This window comes from Bubalus bubalis, chromosome 2 (genome assembly GCF_019923935.1).
Source record: "Bubalus bubalis isolate 160015118507 breed Murrah chromosome 2, NDDB_SH_1, whole genome shotgun sequence".
Lineage (NCBI taxonomy): Eukaryota > Metazoa > Chordata > Mammalia > Artiodactyla > Bovidae > Bubalus > Bubalus bubalis.
Window position 1 is genome coordinate 33,405,516 of NC_059158.1, and position 20,898 is coordinate 33,426,413.

Here is a 20,898-nt window from a genome sequence, read left to right on the forward strand (position 1 = left end):
TCCATGGACGTGAGTCTGAGTGAACTCCGGGAGTTGGTGATGGACAGGGAGGCCTGGCGTGCTGCGATTCATGGGGTTGCAAAGAGTCGGACACGACTGAACGACTGAACTGAACTGAACTGAACACTTTTTTGAATAATTTTTACCTATTTCTCAAAATATACCAACTATAATGCAATTTTTAATGTTTTTTCTTTGTGCTAATTTATTCAGTAAACATTATTGAGTTTCCAGTATATGCTCTTTCATTTCATACTGATGAGAAAGATCAAGTCTCCATTATCTTGCCATTACCACTAATATAATGTTCTTATGCTATAAATATGCATGTATAAATTCAAAGAGTATAATTAGTTGTTCCTTGAGTAGGTGTTAGAGATAATTTCATAGAAGGGGAAACATTTGATCAAGACCTTAAAAGATACAATGGTATTAAACAGGTGATAAAAAGTGGTGGCAAATTGAGGGAGTACAACCAAACCTAGAGACAAAGGTGTGGAAGTCGTAGTATGTGGGTTTACAGGAGAAAATGAAAAGTGGGGGCCCTTTTCCTTTGGCATCTTTGCGGTTCTGCCTACTACGTCTACATGTGAAAACGTTAAGATTCCAAACATACACCCTTTGATTCTCTGCCCTGGAATCTTTTACTACATATGTAAAACCACTCCATGCTCTTGGCCAGAATACTACAGTTATTGGCTCTTTCCTGCCAACATCATATTCACAAGTCACATGAATTGTAGTTATTTCATCTAAGAGGCAGCTACCTATGTGCCTTCCAGTTTTGATCTGCTCTACCAGCAAATAAGAACTAAAGAGCCTCATGACGAAAGGGAAAGAGGAGAGTGAAAGACTTGGCTTAAAGCTCAATATTTAGAAAACTAAGATCATGACATCTGGTCCTATCACTTCATGGCAAATAGATGGGGAAACAGTGGAAACAGTGACAGAGTTTATTTTCTTGGGCTCCAAAATCACCACAGATGGTGACTGCAGCCATGAAATTAAAAGACGCTTGCTCCTTGGAAGAAAAGTTATGACCAACCTAGACAACATATCAAAAAGCAGAGAAGACATTACTTTCCCAACAAAGGTCTTTTAGTCAAAGCTTTGGTTTTTTCCAGTTGTCATGTATGGATGTGAGAGTTGGACTATAAAGAAAACTGAGCACCGAAGAATTGATTCTTTTGAACTGTGGTGTTGGAGAAGACTCTTGAGAGTCCCTTGGACAGCAAGGAGATCCAACCGGTCCATCCTAAAGGAAATCAGTCCTGAATATTCATTTGAAGGACTGATGCTGAAGTTGAAACTCCAATACTTTGGCCACCTGATGCAAAGAACTGACTCATTTGAAGAGACCCTGATGCTGGGAATGATTGAAGGTGGGAGGAAAAGGGGACGACAGAGGATGAGATGGTTGGATGGCATCACCGGCTCAATGGACATGAGTTTGAGTAGTCTCCGGGAGTTGGTGATGGACCAGGAAGTCTGGTGTGCTGCAGTCCATGGGGACACAAAGAGTCAGACAACTGAGTGACTGAACTGAACTGAACTGACCAGTGTTTAGTGTGGAGAATGGAGAAGAAGATTCTTGGGAATCTGAGATCCCAGTGTAATCAGATGGGAGGTAAACCCTATCTCAACAGCTGTCCTCCTTCATCACCTCTATGCTTTTCCATAAGAAGCTTTTCCTCTTCAACACAATAATCCTTTTGATTATTTCTTTCTCCTTCTTCCCCTCTCTTCCTTCCCTTTTGCTTCCCTCCTTTTACTTTGCTTTTCTCCCCATATTTTCCCAAACTAGTATTTCATGTCCACATGCATCTGGCATTGTGTTAGGTACTGAGAATACAGATTTAACTAAGACTTATTCTCCTCTAAAGTCTAGAGGAGAAAGGTAAGTGAGTCACTATGAACGTGTGATATAATATGTGCTATGATAAGTGCTGTGGCAACATTTAGGAGGGTGAACCTATTATTTACTGCCACAGTAGTGCTGCATGACAAAAAGCCATAGAACGTCAGTAGTAAAACCTCAGCACACATGTTTATGTCTGGGACAGTAGATTCTGCAGCTCACCCAGTCTTGACTGGTTCCTGCCATCTGACTGGTCTCAGGTGCCTCTACTGGGAGACCTGGTCTGACTCAGCTCTGCTCCCTGTGTCTCTAGTCTGCCAGCACGTTAACTAGCCTGGGTACATGTTCATAGCACTGGCAGAGTACAAAGAGCACAACTTGAAATGTTTAATTCTCCTTAACCTCTGGTGGCTAGCATCCTATTGGCCAAAGCATACAACGTGATTGAGCTCAGAGTTATAGTATAAAAGTACTTGAAGTTTCTTAGCAATGGGAATGGGTATAGTGTGTGGTAAAGGTAGGGCTATCAATGCAATATACCACAGAGGAGCATCTAAATTACATGGGGATTAGGAAGAACTTTCCAAGGATGGTACCCCTTGAACTACATTCTGGAATACTTATTTTAATGAAAGAAGAATCAGAGGCCAGAAGATGTGAAGCTCATTGTATGGTCAGCTGTCTTCAAATAGTTTTGATATGTCACATGGTAACAAAGAATGCATGGCTGGAAGTAAGGCCAGAACAAAAGGCAGAGTCACATTTCCAAGGTTTTTATATACAAAGCAAAGAATTTTGAAAGTTGTGGGATTCATTGATGGTTCTAACCCTAGGTGTTAAGTTGTATTTATTGATATTGTTATTGTGTGTCTGTGTGTGTTAGTCGCTCAGTTGTATCTGACTTTTTGTCACCCCATGACTGTAACCTGCTGGGCACCTCTGTCCATAGGATTCTCCAGGCAAGAGTACTGGAGTGGGTTGCCATAACCTTCTCCAAGGGATCTTTCCAACCCAGGGACTGAACCCAGGTCTTCTGCATTGCAGGCAGATTCTTTACCTTCTGAGGCATCAGAGAAGCCTTTACTATTTTTATTTGCTTCTATGGAACTACTCCTTGTGAAGATACTTAATAATATATCAGCTGGTAGCTGCTGCATGATGTACGTTTTCATTAATATTTTTAGCACATTTAGAAGACTGCACGTTATTTGTTGTAAGCTACTAGAAATATGGACTGAGATTTTCATAATGTTATTTATTTAAAGAATAACAACTTTCACTGATAATGTGTGTAAATATGTATAAAAAAGGATCTTCTTTATACATGCCAAATGTTAAGGTGAAGCCAGAAGATCATTTATTATATCCTATACATTTATTCCCGCTAGAATTGTTATATATAATTGTCCTGACATTTTTCACTATCACTTTTTTATCCATATTCTTGAAAACAGACTTAAAATATGTTTCTTCTGGGCATACTAAGTTTGATTTTGATTTGAGGAAAATTGTGGAAAGTAGAGATAAATTTTTCCTTAATTTTGTCAGAACAAAAGTGACTGATCGTTGGCCAGTTTACATATTCAAGAAAGACAATTGTCTTGTACACTTCCTGATTGAAACTGAAGCCCTTTGTGAGGGAGCAAATGGAATGTATTATGCACTGCAACTGGAATATATTATGTATTTTCCTGTTGGCAGTCATGAATATTTGCACAATTAATTTCTGAGTTGCTTAATTGGTAATATAACAATTTTGTACTGTTTTCCATATTTTTTAATTTACAGATTTATTTAGTCAGTATTATAGTATATGAGACTGAAGCTATTGTTTGGGACGATAAATTAAATCCTGGAAATAAAAGTACATTAGAAGTGAGATTATTTACAACAGTGGTATTAATTATTACCAGGTGGTTTTTCTAGAATGCTATTTAAGGAAGTGTAATTAAGTTATAATTTTGGCACAAGTTTGCTTCATTTAAAAATATGAGGGGGGAAGGGAGATTTCTAGTCATTACACCCTTGTGAATTTGACATCAATCTCAATAAAATTCTGGGATCTGTAATGAGTAGGAACCTACATGAATTAACAATTCATACTGGAGTAAAAATAATTTCCCTTCCTGATAGAGTAATGCCATGGCAGTAGAGTACAAAATTTCAAGAAGATGTTCTTATGGATAAGATGGAGAATTACAGTCCTGACAAAGGCAGCTTGATAGTTGGTTCAACTCTTGCTGGCTCACAAGGGGTTTTTTTTTTTTTTTTTTTTTTAAACTTTACATAACTGTATTAGTTTTGCCAAATATCAAAATGAATCCGCCACAGGTATACATGTGTTCCCCATCCCAAACCCCCCTCCCTCCTCCCTCCCCATTCCATCCCTCTGGGTCGTCCCAGTGCACCAGCCCCAAGCATCCAGTATCGTGCATCGAACCTGGACTGGCAACTCGTTTCATACATGATATTTTACATGTTTCAATGCCATTCTCCCAAATCTTCCCACCCTCTCCCTCTCTCACAGAGTCCATAAACTGTTCTATACATCAGTGTCTCTTTTGCTGTCTCGTACACAGGGTTATTGTTACCATCTTTCTAAATTCCATATATATGCGTTAGTATACTGTATTGGTGTTTTTCTTTCTGGCTTACTTCACAAGGGGTTCTTTAGTGAGTCTTTTGTCTCAGGATATCTCTTAGATTACAGGACTTAGTATTTGGCTTATGACTTGTTAAACACTTAACTTAGAGGTTTTCATTCCTTTTGTTTATTTAAAAATTTTGGGACCTTTTCATCAGATGAAATCATCGTGGATAGGACCTCCGTGTATCAGTCACATAAATGCCTAATTGCTGTGATTCAAGTGAGGATTGGAAGTGATGGTAATTGGGAAAAGTCTCTCCAAGGATATGACCCTTAAGTAGAGACCTAAATGATAAGAAATGGGGAATCCTTAACCTTGAAGAGCAGTAGAGGGAGGTGCAAGGTTTCTTTGGGTAGATTAGTGGTTGCCTGGGGCCAGGGATGGGAGTGGGGATTAGCTGTAATTCAGCATGAGGCATCTTTTTGGAATGATGCAAATGTTCTAAGACTGAATTATGGTGATGGTAGTACAACTCTGCAGATTTACTAAAAATCATTGAATCGTACACTTTATATGTGAATTTTATGGTATAAAAATGATGTCTCAATTAAACTATTAAAAAAATTCTACTTACCTGAAAAAAATTTTAAGTAAACTTTTGTCATATTTTTGAAAAACCTGTTATGTAAAAGATAGATTGGATATTTTATCTAGTTCTTGATTGCAAAAGTAAGCCCAGTGTATGGAAGTGAACAAATAGAACCTCACTTACTGTAAGAAATGTCTCTCCAAGATGGGAAGGGACTGGCATAGTGATACGGGGTTGTTGCATCTTTAAGAGGTTTAAATGGCATAATTCATGTCAGGCACAGGTAAAGCACTCAGGAGATGTTTACTGTTCAAAGAAAAATAGATTCAAGTATGTATGTGTGTAGTGTGTAATGTGCATTTGTGTGCATTTGTGTAACCATGTGTGAGAAAGCAAATGTGCTAATGTGTTAACAGTGATAATACTAGCTGAAGGATTTTTAGGTGTCCATTGTACTTTCATTTCAATTTTGCTGTTGACTTGAAATCTTTCCAGATAAAAAGGGGGAAAAAAGAGAGCATAAGGGGTTAGGCTCACATGGTCATGAAAGCAGTCTTTCTCAACACTGTGTAGATAGTGTTATGAGACCATTATTCAAATTCAGTATCTGAAATAGAGAAAACTAGATTTGTTTTTATGACCACAGAGGAGAGAGGTATATATGCTGGTCCAGCACAGTGCCAACAGCAGGGAAGATGACTGACCTTATGTAGAGTTTTGGGGACGCACAGAGTTCAGGGATCAGTGTTGTTCTGGAAGCTGACGTCATCTGTAGATGAGGTTGCTCAGATGAGACTGTTATGCATTGGTTGGCACATTAAAGGCAAGTTAAGTCTATTCCTAATTGACTTTCAGAAGTGAGGACCTGCCCCCGTTAGGTGATCCGATGAGTTTTAATCTGATTCTGGTGGCTCCTTACCATAGCTACAGAGAAATCCTTAGTTTGTGGTAACTTTAAAAATTCTCAGCTGGTGTAAATTTCAGTGCCTAACGTTGTTGTTATTCAGTTGCTAAGTCATGTCCTAATCTTTGCGACCTCATGAACTGTAGCACACCAGGCTCCTCTGTCCTCCCCTGTCGTCCATTGAGTTGGTGATTATATCTAACCACCTCATCCTCTGCCTGCCCGTTCTCCTTTTGCTGGATCTTTCCCAGTATCAGTGTTTTTTCCAGTCGGCTCTTCGCCTTAGGTGACCAGAGTATTGGAGCTTCAGCAGCAATCCTTCCAATGAATATTCAGGGTTGATTTCCTTTAGGATTGACTGGTTTGAAATCCTTGCAGCCCAAGGGACTCTCAAGAGTCTTCTCCAGCACCACAGTTGTGTACCACACAGTGCCTAATGTAGAGAACCGCAATGAGCATCTGTCAAATAAGGGATTAAATCAGACAAACCAACTACTGGTTATTATCAGCACCATCACTTCCTTGTTTGAAATTGAACAGCCTTGAAGTTCTAGCACCTTAGCCTGCAGCATATTTGGATCCCATCACTAAAGTTCTTAAGTCATATTAGACTCTTTCTGCTTATGTCAGTGTTGCCTAAATTGATTTTCAATGCTATATTACTAAGTGGGCTTAGAAAAATGATTACATACACAGTAAATACATTAAAAACCAAAAGTTTCTTTCCTCCAGAACTCTTCAGAGTATCTAAAATAGGAACATGCATTGCAAATCTAGAAAAGAATAAAATACAAGTTATTTCATAGATTTATTTAACTACAGATTACTATTTTTCTGGGCAACATCAATTAGGGAGATGCTGGAAATAGTATGCCACATTTGCTAATTATTTTAATATCTGTATAGTGCAAAATTCTCTTATCTTTAAGTGACCATCTTAGAGCATGTAATTCTCAGTTTACTATGGCTAATGCCATAGGCAAAATCTCTTTAACTTTCTTAAATCTCTGATACCCAGTCCATGAAATATGCTTGAAAATTTGGGTGAAATTTGTTATTAAGCTGTGTCTATATCCAATCTTATAGAAAGTTAATTTTTACTGTTAAATTTCGGCAATAATAAGATAGTTAAATCCTTGTGTGATTTAATGTTTCGAGAGCCTAAGGGACTAAAAATAACTTGCTTGAAGTTACTACATATCTCTCTAAAAGCTTCAAAAAATCAGTTTTATAAAGTAATTGAACTAAATTTCCTTTATATCATTTTTGTTAATCATAATCTTTGATAAATGAGCATTGAAGGTTAAGTTGTCTAATTTGTTACAGTTTTTAGACATTTAACATGGTATTGCAGAAAAAGAATTTTGGGTGAAATAACCTGTAAGTGGATTTGTGACCCTGAGATGGTTATTTGACCTTTCTGACCTTTATTTTCCCTCTCTTTAGAAAAGATGGACTCAATCTTTTAGGTCCTTCCCTGACCTAACATGCAGAGATTGGTATACTTCTCATTCATTCTGTTTTTCATCCTGAAATAAAGAGTGCTTATAATCTGTCACTTTATGCTGTTGTGCATTAGAGTTTGAATACAGGGCTATTTGCTTCTTCAGAATGCAGTATATGTGAGAGAAATTGCTCTGTGAATTGTTGTAAGAAATTCATATAGATTCATATGAGGCCATTTTCATAAACTTCCTCGGAGGCATAATTCTGTCTCATGCTCTCATAACTCTAGAGGAGCTTTCCTTGGTGGGTGTTTGGTTTTTACCTAGTTTTCTGATTTTTTTCTCTTTCCTATTTCTTAAAAGCCATTTCTTTCACATGTCAGAAACTAATAAATGTCCATTTTGATATTTACTGTCTCCCTTCTGGTGTCCCACGTGTCCCATTTCCTCATTCTGTTCTATGCTTTCTTTTTTCCTTTGTCATCTTTTTATCATATAAGCCATTTACTTAGTAATTTTTCATGTATATTGTTTGTTGTATCCTTTCCTCATTGGAATGCAAACTCTACTCATTTTTTTTTAACCTGTTTTGTTCATCGATGTATCCTAAGCAGGTAGAATAGCGCCTGTCACATTCAAGGCCCTCAGTAAATACTTGTTGATTGGGTGTTAATACCTACAGTAGTGAATACTTGTAGGTTATTTAAATGCTTTTTCAAAGTTTTAGCCTGTATTAACTTTTACTTTAAACAAATGTATGTATTTTTATATCTTTTTCCCCATCAGTATTGTAAATTTCAGATCATAATGATAATTTCTTAATCTTTGCTTTTCTTATTTCTTAAGATGTTGTTGTTTAGTTGCTAAGTCGTGTCTGACCCTTCGCAATGCCTTGGACTGTATAGCCCACCAGGCTCCTCTGTCCATGGAATTTCCCAGGCAAGAATACTGGAGTGGGTTGCCATTTTCCTCTCCAGGGGATCTTCTCAACCTAGAGATCAAACCCACGTCTCCTACATTAGCTCTTTACCACGGAGCTACCAGAGAAGCCCATTTATCTTAAGATATTTATACTTACTTCATGGAAGGTTATAAAATGCTAAAAATAATTCTCAAAGTTCATTTTAGTTACATGTGAATGTATGCTAAAGTAAAGGACAAGGGCATGGATATTGAAAATCAAGTAAGCAATGAAAAAAAAATCATACCTAGAAAAACTGTTGTCTTAGCTGTTTGATTATTTTAATTACTTGTCACTTTGGCTTTCTCAGAGCCATTGCTAATTGAATTCATTTCTTCTGTTGGAAAACAGGTAGATAAAATCATAGAGTTATAAAGGTTAGTGGTGTTAAAAATTGAAGAGTAAGGAGAATTTGCACGTGTTTATGACTGTCTGATTGCCTTAAATGACTGCTCATGGTCAAACTTCTCTACTTTTTTATCCCCGTTTGGACAGAGGGTAAATCAGTCTCAACAAATATTGGGTAGGAATGACATAAACGGCGTGACGTCTGTGTTTGCATGTGCCGTCTAGTGCCAGGTTGGCTGACTGAGTGTGTGCTCGGGCTCTAGCCTGCTATTCACTCTAATTCCAGTTAGGAGAAATTCCTGGGTATTATAGTAATACCTAGCCTATAAAAGTATAATCAAATAAGTGGTTTGAAGAGAAAAAGGAAACTTTCTTTTGGGGACAGAAAGTCACCCAGGGCCTTCTAATACCACGCAGTAGTCACAGTGGTCCATTCCAACGTAATGTCGATTACCTGAGGTAGAAAACGTTCAGAAAACCAGAAGTAATTAAAAAAAAAAAAGCATCTAGCTCCCAAGACCACAGCAATTACTTAACCACAGTATCCAGAATAATTTAACCACATTAGAGTTTGTAGCCAGTAGTAAGTACTGAAAGCAACTCAGCATCCAAAAAGACGCACACAAGGCAGTAAAGAAATGCCTCTTTGTCCTTTTAAGTTTGGTTCCTGGGTCTTTATGAGCAGATTTGCCTGTGGGCCTGGTGTTCTTCTGGACTGCTCTAGCAGGCTCTCTGTCACAGATTTTTGCTAAACTTACCTCCTTGGCTTCTTTTTCAGACTCTCCTCCCAACCCCCAGCTTTACTGAAGTATAATTGACAAAATTGTAAGCTAAAGTGTCCAGTGTAATGCCTTGACAGACATACAAATTGGGAAAGGATCTCTTTAATCGAAGAATGTCTTTAATTAGAACTTACTCAGTCCTGTTGTTAATCAGGGCTTGAAAATTTGAAAACAAGTATTTTAGACTCAAAAGCCGACCCTGTCAAATATACTAAAAAAGAATAATATAAAACTCTGTGGTACTTTCCCTCAGTATAGGTCTTTTAAGGGGGCAGTGGAATGCTTCTTGGAAATTATTTCCACTTATAGTACAGGAATAAACTGTAGCTTTATTGCTCTTCCTCCAATTGTTTTTATTTGTTTATTTCATTCTGTTACCCATTAAAATTTTTTTTTCTTAATTTCATGATTTTTGCCCAGTTTACTCAGTTTAGTAAGATTTAATTTTCTTACAAGAGTTATAAAAGTGATTTTCTTAAAATATAATTTTCTCGCAATTCTTGAAGATAGAAGTTTGAGTTATTGAAGGATTATAGCTGCTTTCATAGTCCGAGGTAAATATATGAAAACGCATCTTAAAAATCATTGAATCCAGTCCCCTCCTTTCATTGTTGAGGAACCGAGGTCCCCAGAAATGTTACTTGCCCGAGGTTACAGTACTTCTGAGCCACAGAGTAGGAACCAGAACCAGGTCATCTAACTTTCAGTCTAATTTCTTTTCATCATAACTGATTGCCTCTTCTTTGTAGCTGATGACCAGGATGTAGTGGGACTTTTAGCTGCATTATTGTAATCTTCCTAATTGGGTCCTGGCCATATGAATTGTATCTGTTTTTTCTCGGCTCGCGTCTCTGGCGCCTCACTCAGCTGGGTGCTGTTCTTCTTTGAGTGGAGGCAGTGACCACAGCGACACCCGTCCGGGTCCTGCTCCTCCCCCACTGACCACCATGAGCTTAGTCTTCACCTCCACAACATGGAAAAACGTCATCTCCAAACGAAGGGGTAAATTCCCCATGTGCTTTTTTTGGGACTCTAGAACTAAAATAATAGGATAATTGTTTGAAAGTAAATAGTATACAAACTTTATGTATTATTCATTCATTGCCTTAAAAAATAAAAATTTCTGGCTTTTAGTATTAATTAAGCTGATTTATTTGGTAGAAAATAATTTGCAAAATCCCTGTCTCAGGCAAACTGGAAGTGTTGGTAAAGCTAATAATTTACATGTTTTTTTTTAACTTTTCATTTTGTATTGAGGTATAGCCGATTAACAGTGTTGTGGTAGTTTCAAGTGAACAGCAGAGGGACTTGACCATAGGTATACATGTATCCAATCTCCCCCAAAGCCCCCTCCTATCCAGGCTGCCACACAACATTGAGCAGAGTTCCCTGTACTATATAGTAGGTCCTTGCTGGTTATCCATTTTAAATATAGCAGTGTGTACATGTCCATCCCAAACTCCGTAACTATCTCTTACCCTCATACTTCATATCAGCAACCATAAGTTCATTCTCTATTTATATCTGTTTTTAATCAGAGCAAAATTTTTTTTCTCATTTTAATAAATAAAATAATTGTTGCTGTTTAGTTGCTAAGTTGTTACTCTTTTGCGACCCCATGGACTGTAGTCTGCCAGGCTCCTCTTTCAGTGGGATTTGCCAAGCAAGACTACTGGAGTGTGTTGCCATTTTCTTCTCCAGGGGATCTTCCTTACCCAGAAATTGAACCCATGTCTCTTGCGTCTCCTGCATTGGCAGGCGTATTCTTTACCACTGAGGCACAAGAGAAGCCCAAATAAAATAATACTTACTTAAAAAATATTGTTTGATCTTTTTTTACCTCTTTGAAATTTCTCTTTTGTGTTTGTTTTATGCTGTGTCATTGTACTAATATTACATGTATATTTATATGACTTAAAAAGAGATAAATATACGCATTGTATATGCTTGCTGAAAAAGTTTGTTTTTCTTACAGTTACAGCTATTAAAAGAATTTGGTGTTAATGCTCCACATCGTACATTGTTAATAAATTAATTACAACTTAAAACAATAATGAAACACCACTAGATAGCTATTAGCATGACAGAAATCCAAAACACCAAATACCAGACAGGATCTGGAGCAACAGGAACTCTTACTCATTACTGATAGGAATGCAAAATGGTACAGACACTTTGGAAGACAGCTTGGCGGTTTCTTACAAAACTAAACACGCTCTGATCACACGGTCCAGTAAACACACTCTTTGTTATTTACCCAAAGACCTTGAAAACTTACACCAACACAAAACTTGAATGAGTGTTTACAGCAGTTTTATTCAGAATTGCCAAAACTTGGAAGCTACTAAGATGTCCTTTAGTAGATAAGTGTATAAACAAATCATGCTATATCCAAACAATGAAATGTTATTTAGTAATAAATAAGGAGTTATCAGGCCATGAAGACATGAAGGAATGTTAAATGCATAATGCTACGTGAAAGAAGCCAATCTGAGGGATCACAGTTGTGTTTGCAACTATATGACATTTTGGAAAAGACAAAACGACGGAGACGGTGAAAAGATCAGTTATTGCCAGGGATTACAGAAGACAAAGGGATGAATAGGCCAACCTCAGTGGCTTTGTAGTGAAACCATTTGTATGATAGTGTAATAGTGGATATGTATCATTATACATCTGTCAAAACTAATAGAGAATCTCATGCAGAGTTGCCCCTAAGGTAAACTATAGACTCAATAACAACTTACCAATCAGTACTGGCTCACTAATACAAAATGTGAATAATAGGGGAAACTGGATGCAGGGAGAGATGAGGGGATATAAGAAAACTCTCTGTAGTTTCCAGTTTGTTTTTCTTTAGCTGCTCTAAAAGCTGAAGTCTGCTATAATTATTTTAAAAAACAGAATTTAGAGTTGATTTGTTTTCAGCAGTTGGTAATAAGTGGATGTTAGGAGAATGGGTCTGTAGATAGATACATCATCAGATATACACATTTACATAGGATCTGGAAGTTAGCCCAAGATTATGATTAATAATAATGTGTTAGAAATTTCAGAGACATTAAAAGTATATCACCATGCTTGGGAAACATGTTGGCATAAGTTACTAATCAAAGATGTCAAATAGGGGTTCAACATAGAGTAAGATAGCAAATATCTGGCATCTTCCTTCCTTTTTAAAAAAACAATTTTTTTTTTAAACTGAGGTTAGAAACTACCGAAATAAGGTTTTGTTGTGTTTTTGGAAACACATAGTGACTGGAGTAATACTCGGTGTATATTTTTAAAACTTTGTTTTCTGTATTTTAGAACTGTTTCTGTAACTAGTTCTTACTCTATTTTACTCGGCACTGTCTAATAATAGTTTTTTTTTTTTTTACTTTAATAGATGTCTATATAAAGAATATCTCCTATTTTAGACTGTGTTAGGGTTACACATGACACACAAAAGTACTGAAAGGCTTAGTGGTAAGTTCTTCAGACTTTTTGGAAAGGTGTCCCATGGTTTTGTTCAGCATATGCTTTCCTCTGTCTAAGTGTACAGAATAAGAAGAATAAATTCACCTTATATGGATAGTCATGCTTCTTTCATACTTTCATTGTACACTGGGAATTGCAGAATCTGCTGCCCAAGTCCAGCTGCCCACTGAGACACTGTATTCTGGGATTGAATAAAAACCAGACCTGTTTGGGTGAGAAGGCAAGCCCACTGTCTTGCTTGTTGTGACCATAGTTATCAGAGTTACATGAAAACTAAAATAGAAGCTTGTGTGTTACAGCAATGAAGCTACTGTAGAAGAGCAAGGGAGAGACAACTTTTTCAGGAAAGTTTCCTGAAAGACCTTTAGTGGAAGCTGCACCAGCAACATTGGTGGTGTTATAGGCATCTAGGCAGTATGTGAAGAAATTGAGCATCAGACCCTTTTGCTTGGGAATAGTCCCAAGACAAGTCAGTCAAGGCATCAGTGAGTAGTATGATATAATGGGGGTAGAAAATAAAAAGATTTGTGTAAGTTTACCAGTTACTTGCTATGGTTTTTCCAGTGGTCATGTATGGATGTGAGAGTTGGACTGTGAAGAAAGCTGAGCGCTGAAGAGTTGATGCTTTTGAACTGTGTGTTGGAGAAGACTCTTGAGAGTCCCTTGGATTGCAAGGAGATCCAACCAATCCATTCTGAAAGAGATCGGCCCTGGGATTTCTTTGGAGGGAATGATGCTGAAGCTGAAACTGCAGTACTTTGGCCACCTCATGCAAAGAGTTGACTCATTGGAAAAGACTCTGATGCTGGGAGGGATTGGGGGCAGGAGGAGAAGGGGACGACAGAGGATGAGATGGCTGGATGGTATCACTGACTCGATGGACGTGAGTCTGAGTGAACTCCGGGAGTTAGTGATGGACAGGGAGGCCTGGAGTGCTGCAATTCATGGGGTCGCAAAGAGTCAGACACGACTGAGCGACTGAACTGACTGACTGACTGACCAGTTACTTGGATTTTGTCGTTAAGTGATTGAAAAATATTATATGTGCTGCAGAGCAAAAAAAGGTGACTATGGCTAGGTACCGGAGAAGGCAATGGCAACCCACTCCAGTACTCTTGCTTGGAAAATCCCATGGATGGGGAGCCTGGTAGGCTACAGTCCTTGGGGTCGAGAAGAGTTGGACACGACTGAAGTGACTTAGCAGCAGCAGCAGCAGCATAGCTAGGTACAATGGCTTTCATATCTGTCTTACAAAAGCCATTAGGGCAATATCTAGCTTTCTATATGTGGGGAAAAGAAGTTGGCAGAAGTAATAGGAGAAAACATGTAAATTAAAGCTGGAGAACTAAAAACCCTGAAAATTAACATAATATACTCATCAAAGTCACATCCCTAGTTATATATTTAGCTGATTTGATACTTCACATGTTTATACTAATGACAATCATTTTTAGAAGAAAAGTTTATAAAATCATGAGATAAAACTTGGTAATTATTTGTACATTTTAATAATATAATAAGTAGTTTAAAAATATTCTTTTTACTAGAGATGTGAATTGAATTCGTTATTTTATCTTTGAGTTAATTATTTCCTTTTGATAGTTCAGTTCAGTTGCTCAGTCATGTCCGGCTCTTTGCAATTCCATGATGCAGCATGCCAGCCTTCCCTGTCCATCACCAACTCTTGGTGTTTATCCAAACTCCTGTCCATCAAGTCCATCCAGCCATCTCATCCTCTGTTATCCCCTTCTCCTCCTGCCTTCAATCTTTCCCAGCATCAGGGTTTTTCCAGTGATTCAGTCCTTTGCATCAGGTGGCCAAAGTATTGGAGTTTCAGCTCCAGCATCAGTCTTTCCAATGAATATTCAGGACCGATTTCCTTTAGGATGGACTGGTTGGATCTCCTTGCAGTCCAAGGGACTCTCAAGAGTCTTCTCCAACACCATAGTTCAAAAGCATCAGTTGTTTGGTGCTCAGCTTTCTTTATATTCCAACTGTCACATCCATACATGACTACTGGAAAAACCATGGCCTTATAGATGGACCTTTGTTGGCAAAGTAATGTCTCTGGTTTTCAATATGCGATCTAGGTTGGTCGTAACCCTCCTTCCAAGGAGTAAGTGTCTTTTAATTTCATGGGTGCAGTCACCACCTGCAGTGATTTTGGAGCCCAAGAGAATAAAGTCTGTCACTGTTTTCATTGTTTCCCCATCTATTTATACGAGTGATGGAACAGGATGCCATGATGTTGGTTTTCTGAATGTTGAGTTTTAAGCCAACTTTTTCACTCTCCTCTTTCACTTTCAGCAAGAGGCTCTTTAGTTCTTCGCTTTCTGCCATAAGGGTGGTGTCATCTGCATATCTGAGGTTATTGATATTTCTCCCTGCAAACTTGATTCCAGCTTGTATTTCATCCGGCCTGGCATTTCTCATGATGTTCTCTGCTTAGAAGCTAAATAACCAGGGTGACAATATACACCCCTGACGTACTCCTTTCCCAATTTGGAACCAGTCTGTTGTTCCATGTCTGGTTCTAACTGTTGCTTCTTGACCTGCATACAGATTTCTCAGGAGGCAGGTCAGGTGGTCTGGTATTCCCATCTCTTTAAGAATTTTCCACTGTTTTCTGTGATCCAGAAAGTCAGAAGTTTTGGCATAGTCAATAAAGCAGAAGTGGATGTTTTGATAACTTTGTACTTTTGTGTGAAATTTCAATTACCTTAAAATAACCAAAGGGAAACTTTGTTTAGGCAGTCCAAAGAATTAAATATTGAATATGTCAGTGAACATAACAGAAGATTTTTGCCTTTGTGGCGTTTATCCTCTAATGGGGACTTTTTATGCTCTTTCTCTTCTGTTGATTTGTTTGTCCTTTTACCAGTAGCACAGTATCTTTAATTATTCTGGCTTTACAGTAGGTCTTGTAGGATATCTTCTCCCACTTTATACTTCAAAAGTGTCTTGGGACTTCCCTGGTGGTCCAGTGGTTAAGACTTCACTTTCCAGTAGAGGAGTTGTAGGTTTGATACCTGGTTGGGGAGCTAAGATTGCACATGCCTCGTGGCCAAAAAAACAAAAAACAAGAAACAAGCAATATTTTAATAAACTCAATAAAGACTTAAAAATAGTCCACATAAAATAGATATATAGATATCTTAACTATTCTTGGCTCTTGACTCTCTCACAGAAAGTTTAGTCAATTTATATATATTTTAATTGCATTTTGTGCTTTTGTGTGCTGTTTCCCTCAGCTTTAGTAAGATATGATTGATATATTATGTAGGCTTGAGTCTATGTTGATTTGATACACTTGTTTATTACAAAATGATTCCCACCATAGCTTTAGCTCACACCTCCATCACATCACACAATTACTATTTCATTTTTGTGGTGAGAATATTTAAGACTTACTCTCTTTTAACTTTTAAGCATGTAATATAATACTGGGTCACATGTTGTATGTTACATTCCAAGAACTTATTCATCTTATAACTGGAGGTTTATACCCTTTAAGGATCATTTCCTATCTCCCTCGCTCCCAACACTCCATTATTTGTTTCAGTGAGTTCATTCTGCCTTTGTGTTAATGATGCTATTTAGATGCTCTTACAATTGAAAAACTTTCTGACTAGTATTAATTGAAATAATTTGTCTCCCCTTTATTTTGAGTTTTCTTTGTAGATATTCAGATTATATGAATAAAAACAATTTAGTTTTTTCTTTGCAGTGCTCATATAGTTTAAATTTTTTTCTTGCCTTAAGTTGTAATTGTAATCTTAGTATTATATAGACTAAAAGTGGCGATAGGGGGAGTCCTTATATTGGTTTGGATTTCAGAAGGTTTGAATGCTCCTGAGTAAGTTATTTCCTATCTGGTTTTTGGTAGATTCTCTTCATCAGATTGAGAAAATTCTTTTTATTCCTCATTTGTTAAAATCTTTATCATAAAGAATTGTTTAGTTATTTTCCCACATGTATTGAGATGATCATTTAGATTTTCTGTTTTCAGATTTTATGTAGTTAATTGTATTAATAAATTTGTGGTTTACTCTTGTTTTCCTGACAACCAAAAGAAGTCTGCTCAACAAAGTAATCCTTCAGAATTGAAGGAGAGATGAAGAATTTCCAGCGAAGTAAAAGTTGAAGGAGTTCATAACCACTAGACTAGCCTATAAGAAATGTTAAAGCAACTTCATTGATACTAAATGAAAGGATACTAGTTAGTAGTAGTCAAATATATAAAAGTACAAATTCTACTGGTTAAATTCAGAATACACAAATGTTTTAATGGTGGGTAAATCAGTTATACCTCTAGTATGAAGGTTATAAGACCAAAGTAGTAGAAATAATAACTACAATAATTTGTTAATGATACACAAAGTAAAAAAATGTATACTGTGAAATAAAAAATGTGATGAAAGTGTGAAAGTGTTAGTCACTAAGTTGTGTCCCACTCTTTGCAACCCCATGGACAATAGCCTGCCAGGCTCCTCTGTCCATGGAATTCTCCAGGCAAGAATACTGGAGTGGGTAGCTGTTCCCTTCTCCAGGGGATCTTGCTGACGTAGGGATCTAATGAACCTGAGTCTCCTACATTGCAGGCAGATTTTTTTACCATCTAAGCCGCTGGGGAAGCACTGGGGAAGAATGTGATGAGGGGAGGGTAAAACTGCAGTATGAAAACCTGAGAAACAGTAGAACTGATGGTGTCCCAAAATGTGTTCAAAGGCAGTCAAAGACCAGTGTCTCCGCTTGAAGGCAGACAAGTTGAATTCTTCTTTACTCCTCTCTTGTTGTATTCAGGCCTTCAACAGATTGGATGATGCCTACCCACATTGGAGAAGCTATCTGCCTTACTCAGTTTACTGACTCATATGTTAATTAACCTCATGCATAAATAACTTCAAATACATATCAAACGAATGTTAACCAAATATCTGGGCACTTAATGGTCCAGTTAAACTGAAACGTAAAATTAACCATCACCCATATCAACTTGGCACCCATATCTCCTTAAAATATACTTAGTCTCCAAATAAAGATAATAACAGGGTCACAATTGTGCCTAAGATGATACAGTTATCCAGCACACAGTTGAAATTGCACTAACCCCTTTCCTAGAAGATGAGGTTAAGTCCATGAGTGACAGTTATACTTCTCCTTAATATTCCTAGCTTAAATACTATGATATAAATGCTGTAAGTCCAACACATTCTATGTTACATGATGAGGAAGTAAGAGAGGGAAGGAAACAAGATATTTCCCTAACAACCCCACAAAGAAGTATTCACACACACAAAAAAGTATTCATAACAAAATGACCACTACAATGCCCTTTATGTAACTGGTTAGATGATTGTAGCTTGCATTAATGACTACGTTCTCCCACTTCCTAGTCCGTATTCCCCTGCCTTTAGCAAGCACCTCAGCTGGTTGTGGTTCTTTAACTGGTAGAGAGACCCAAACCGTCATTCTTGAAGGATCTGAGGTATTAGTAGCCCTTCCTGGATTGGGTTGTAGTTTTCCATTGACATTAATCACAGGGCATGGAAATTCTATGAGACATCCTGAATGATCTCCTGTATTCCAGACATACCCTTTCTTACCTCCACTGTGGAGTACCAGTAGAGTTTCCACTGGGGAGTCAGTATCGCTCACCCCTGCCAACCCAGTAACTCCTTCTTTGCCTGTTGATTCAGAAGCATGTGGAACCCAGGGTGACTCAGCTGCAGTCTTAAGTTTCATTCAATGGAATAATTGTTGTGTCAATGGAATAAATGTGAAAGCGTTCCTCCCTCTGGAATTAAGACCTCTAGGCTAGCAACTCATAAGACCATGGGAACAGGAAGCAGCAATTTTGCTAGTGGGTCTTTAGAAGTAACGATGAGTGGTGCCTCTCCCTTTCCATCCCTTAATTCCTAGACCTGTGAATTCTGTGCGTGGGAGAAACCACACCATGTATTGGATGCTGATTCATAGGCTGTATAGTCTTCTGGAAAACCTTACCCCTGCTCTACAAGGTATTACCACCTTACTGGCACTGTCGCTCAGCCTTCAAAAGGTCATTTCATCATTCCGTCAGACCAGCTGTTTCATAATGGTGGGGAACATGTTAAGAATGTGTGTGTGTGTGTGTGTGTGTGTGTGTGTGTGTGTGTGTGCGCGCGCGCGCGTGCGCACGTGCACACGCGTGCACACGCTCATGTGCGTTCAGACATGTCCGACTCTTAGAGACCCCATGGACTGTAACTCCCCAGGCTCCTCTGTCCATGGAATTTTCCAGGCAAGAATACTGGGATAGGTTGCCATTTCCTACTCCAGGGGATCTTCCCAACTCAGGTATCGATCCTGCATCTCTTACGCCCGCAGGCAGGTTCTTTACCAACTGTCCACTTGAGAAGCCCTTATGTTAACAATAGCGCGTTCCATTTAACCGCGATATCTTCCCGTATACTTTGAATCATCTCTAGATTACTTATAATACCTAATACAAAGTAGATGTCATGTAAATAATTGTGAATACAGTGTAAATGATATGCGAATAGTTGCCAATACATGGCAAAATCAAGCTTTGCTATTTGGAACTTTCTGGAATTGTTTCTTTAAATTCAAGTATTTTTGATTCATGTTTAGTTGAGGATGCAGAACATGAAGATATGAAGGGCCAACTGTGTTGGTTATTTGAGTATGGTAACATGATTTTCTGGTTACCAATATAATGAATTGGTTGTTAAAATTTTACATTTTGAAATAGTAAACGCCCTCAAAGATGCCCACACGAATCAAGAAATAACATTGATGACACTGTTCTTTTCTCTGGAAGTTTCAGCTTATGTAAGAAAGTTGCAGTTCTTTGTCATAGAAAATTATATGCCTACTCTGTCATTTGAGAGACCAATTTGTACTTTATTAAGCAGAGTATTATAATTGATATTTTTCAGTTTTACAGTTCTTAATGTTGGCATATTGATTTTCTTTGCAGGTTTTCTTTAGGTGATGCTCGGAGGCCTCTTCATGAAACAGCAGTTTTGGTAGAAGATGTAGTGCACACACAGTTAATTAATCTGGTAAGAGCATGTAATCTTACTTGGTAGTTCTGCTCTGTGTTCTGCTTATACTGGCATTGCAACCCAACATTTTTTTTAAATATCTTTTTTAAAAAAACATTTCAAATTCTTCCTTGTCATCTCTATTGAGATATAATTTTCATGTAGCAGAATTTCACCAATGCATGATTCAGTGAGTTTTGTCAGCTGAGTATTGTCATGTGACTAGCAGTGCAGGCATTACATAGAAATATTTCCATCATCCAGAAACATTTCTTTGTACCCCTGTGTCATCAGTCTTTTCTCCCACTCCTGATAACACTGGTCTGTTTTTAATCATTATATCAGTGTAGTTTTTTAAGAACTTAAAAATGATCTTTTTCTCTGTATTTGAGATGTATGAAGAATTGTACAAACAGTACAGGTAATTCTCAGGTAGCATTCAGTTTCCTCTGTTAACAACTTGCATAACTGTACTACAGTTATCAAAACCAGGAGTAACACTGGTATCATACTGTAATAAAATTACCAGCCTTATTTGAGTTTCATCAGTTTTCCCATTAATGGCCCTTTTCTGTTCCAGGATCCAGTCCAGGGTAACTCACTGCAGTGATCTGTTGGGTCTTTGTGGTCTTCTGTCTGTGGTCGGTCTTTTCTTAGAGTATTTCATGACATACTTATTTTTGAAAATTGCAAAACAGTTATTTTGTAGAATGCTCTTCTTTATCAATTGTTCTGATACTTTCTTATGGTAGAATGTGACTGCGCCTTTTTGGTGGTAATACCACAGAAATGATGGACTTCTCTGTGTATCATGTCAATGGATTCATGTTGTTGATGTTTTTTTACAATTTTAACCTTGATAACTTGGATAAGGTGTTATGTGCTGAGTTTTTC

At 37.7% G+C, this 20,898-nt stretch overlaps 1 protein-coding gene across 3 annotated transcripts in view; it reads left to right on the top strand.

The window, feature by feature from the left end:
• The window catches only part of SUPT3H (SPT3 homolog, SAGA and STAGA complex component), a 411,938-nt gene that overhangs the window by 186,021 nt on the left and 205,019 nt on the right, over positions 1 to 20,898 (top strand). For all 3 annotated transcript variants that reach the window (XM_025261004.3, XM_025260996.3, XM_045162913.1), the window contains one exon: positions 19,938 to 20,022. In XM_025261004.3, the coding sequence (XP_025116789.1) occupies positions 19,938 to 20,022 (85 nt within the window). The remainder of the gene's footprint in view (positions 1 to 19,937; positions 20,023 to 20,898) is intronic.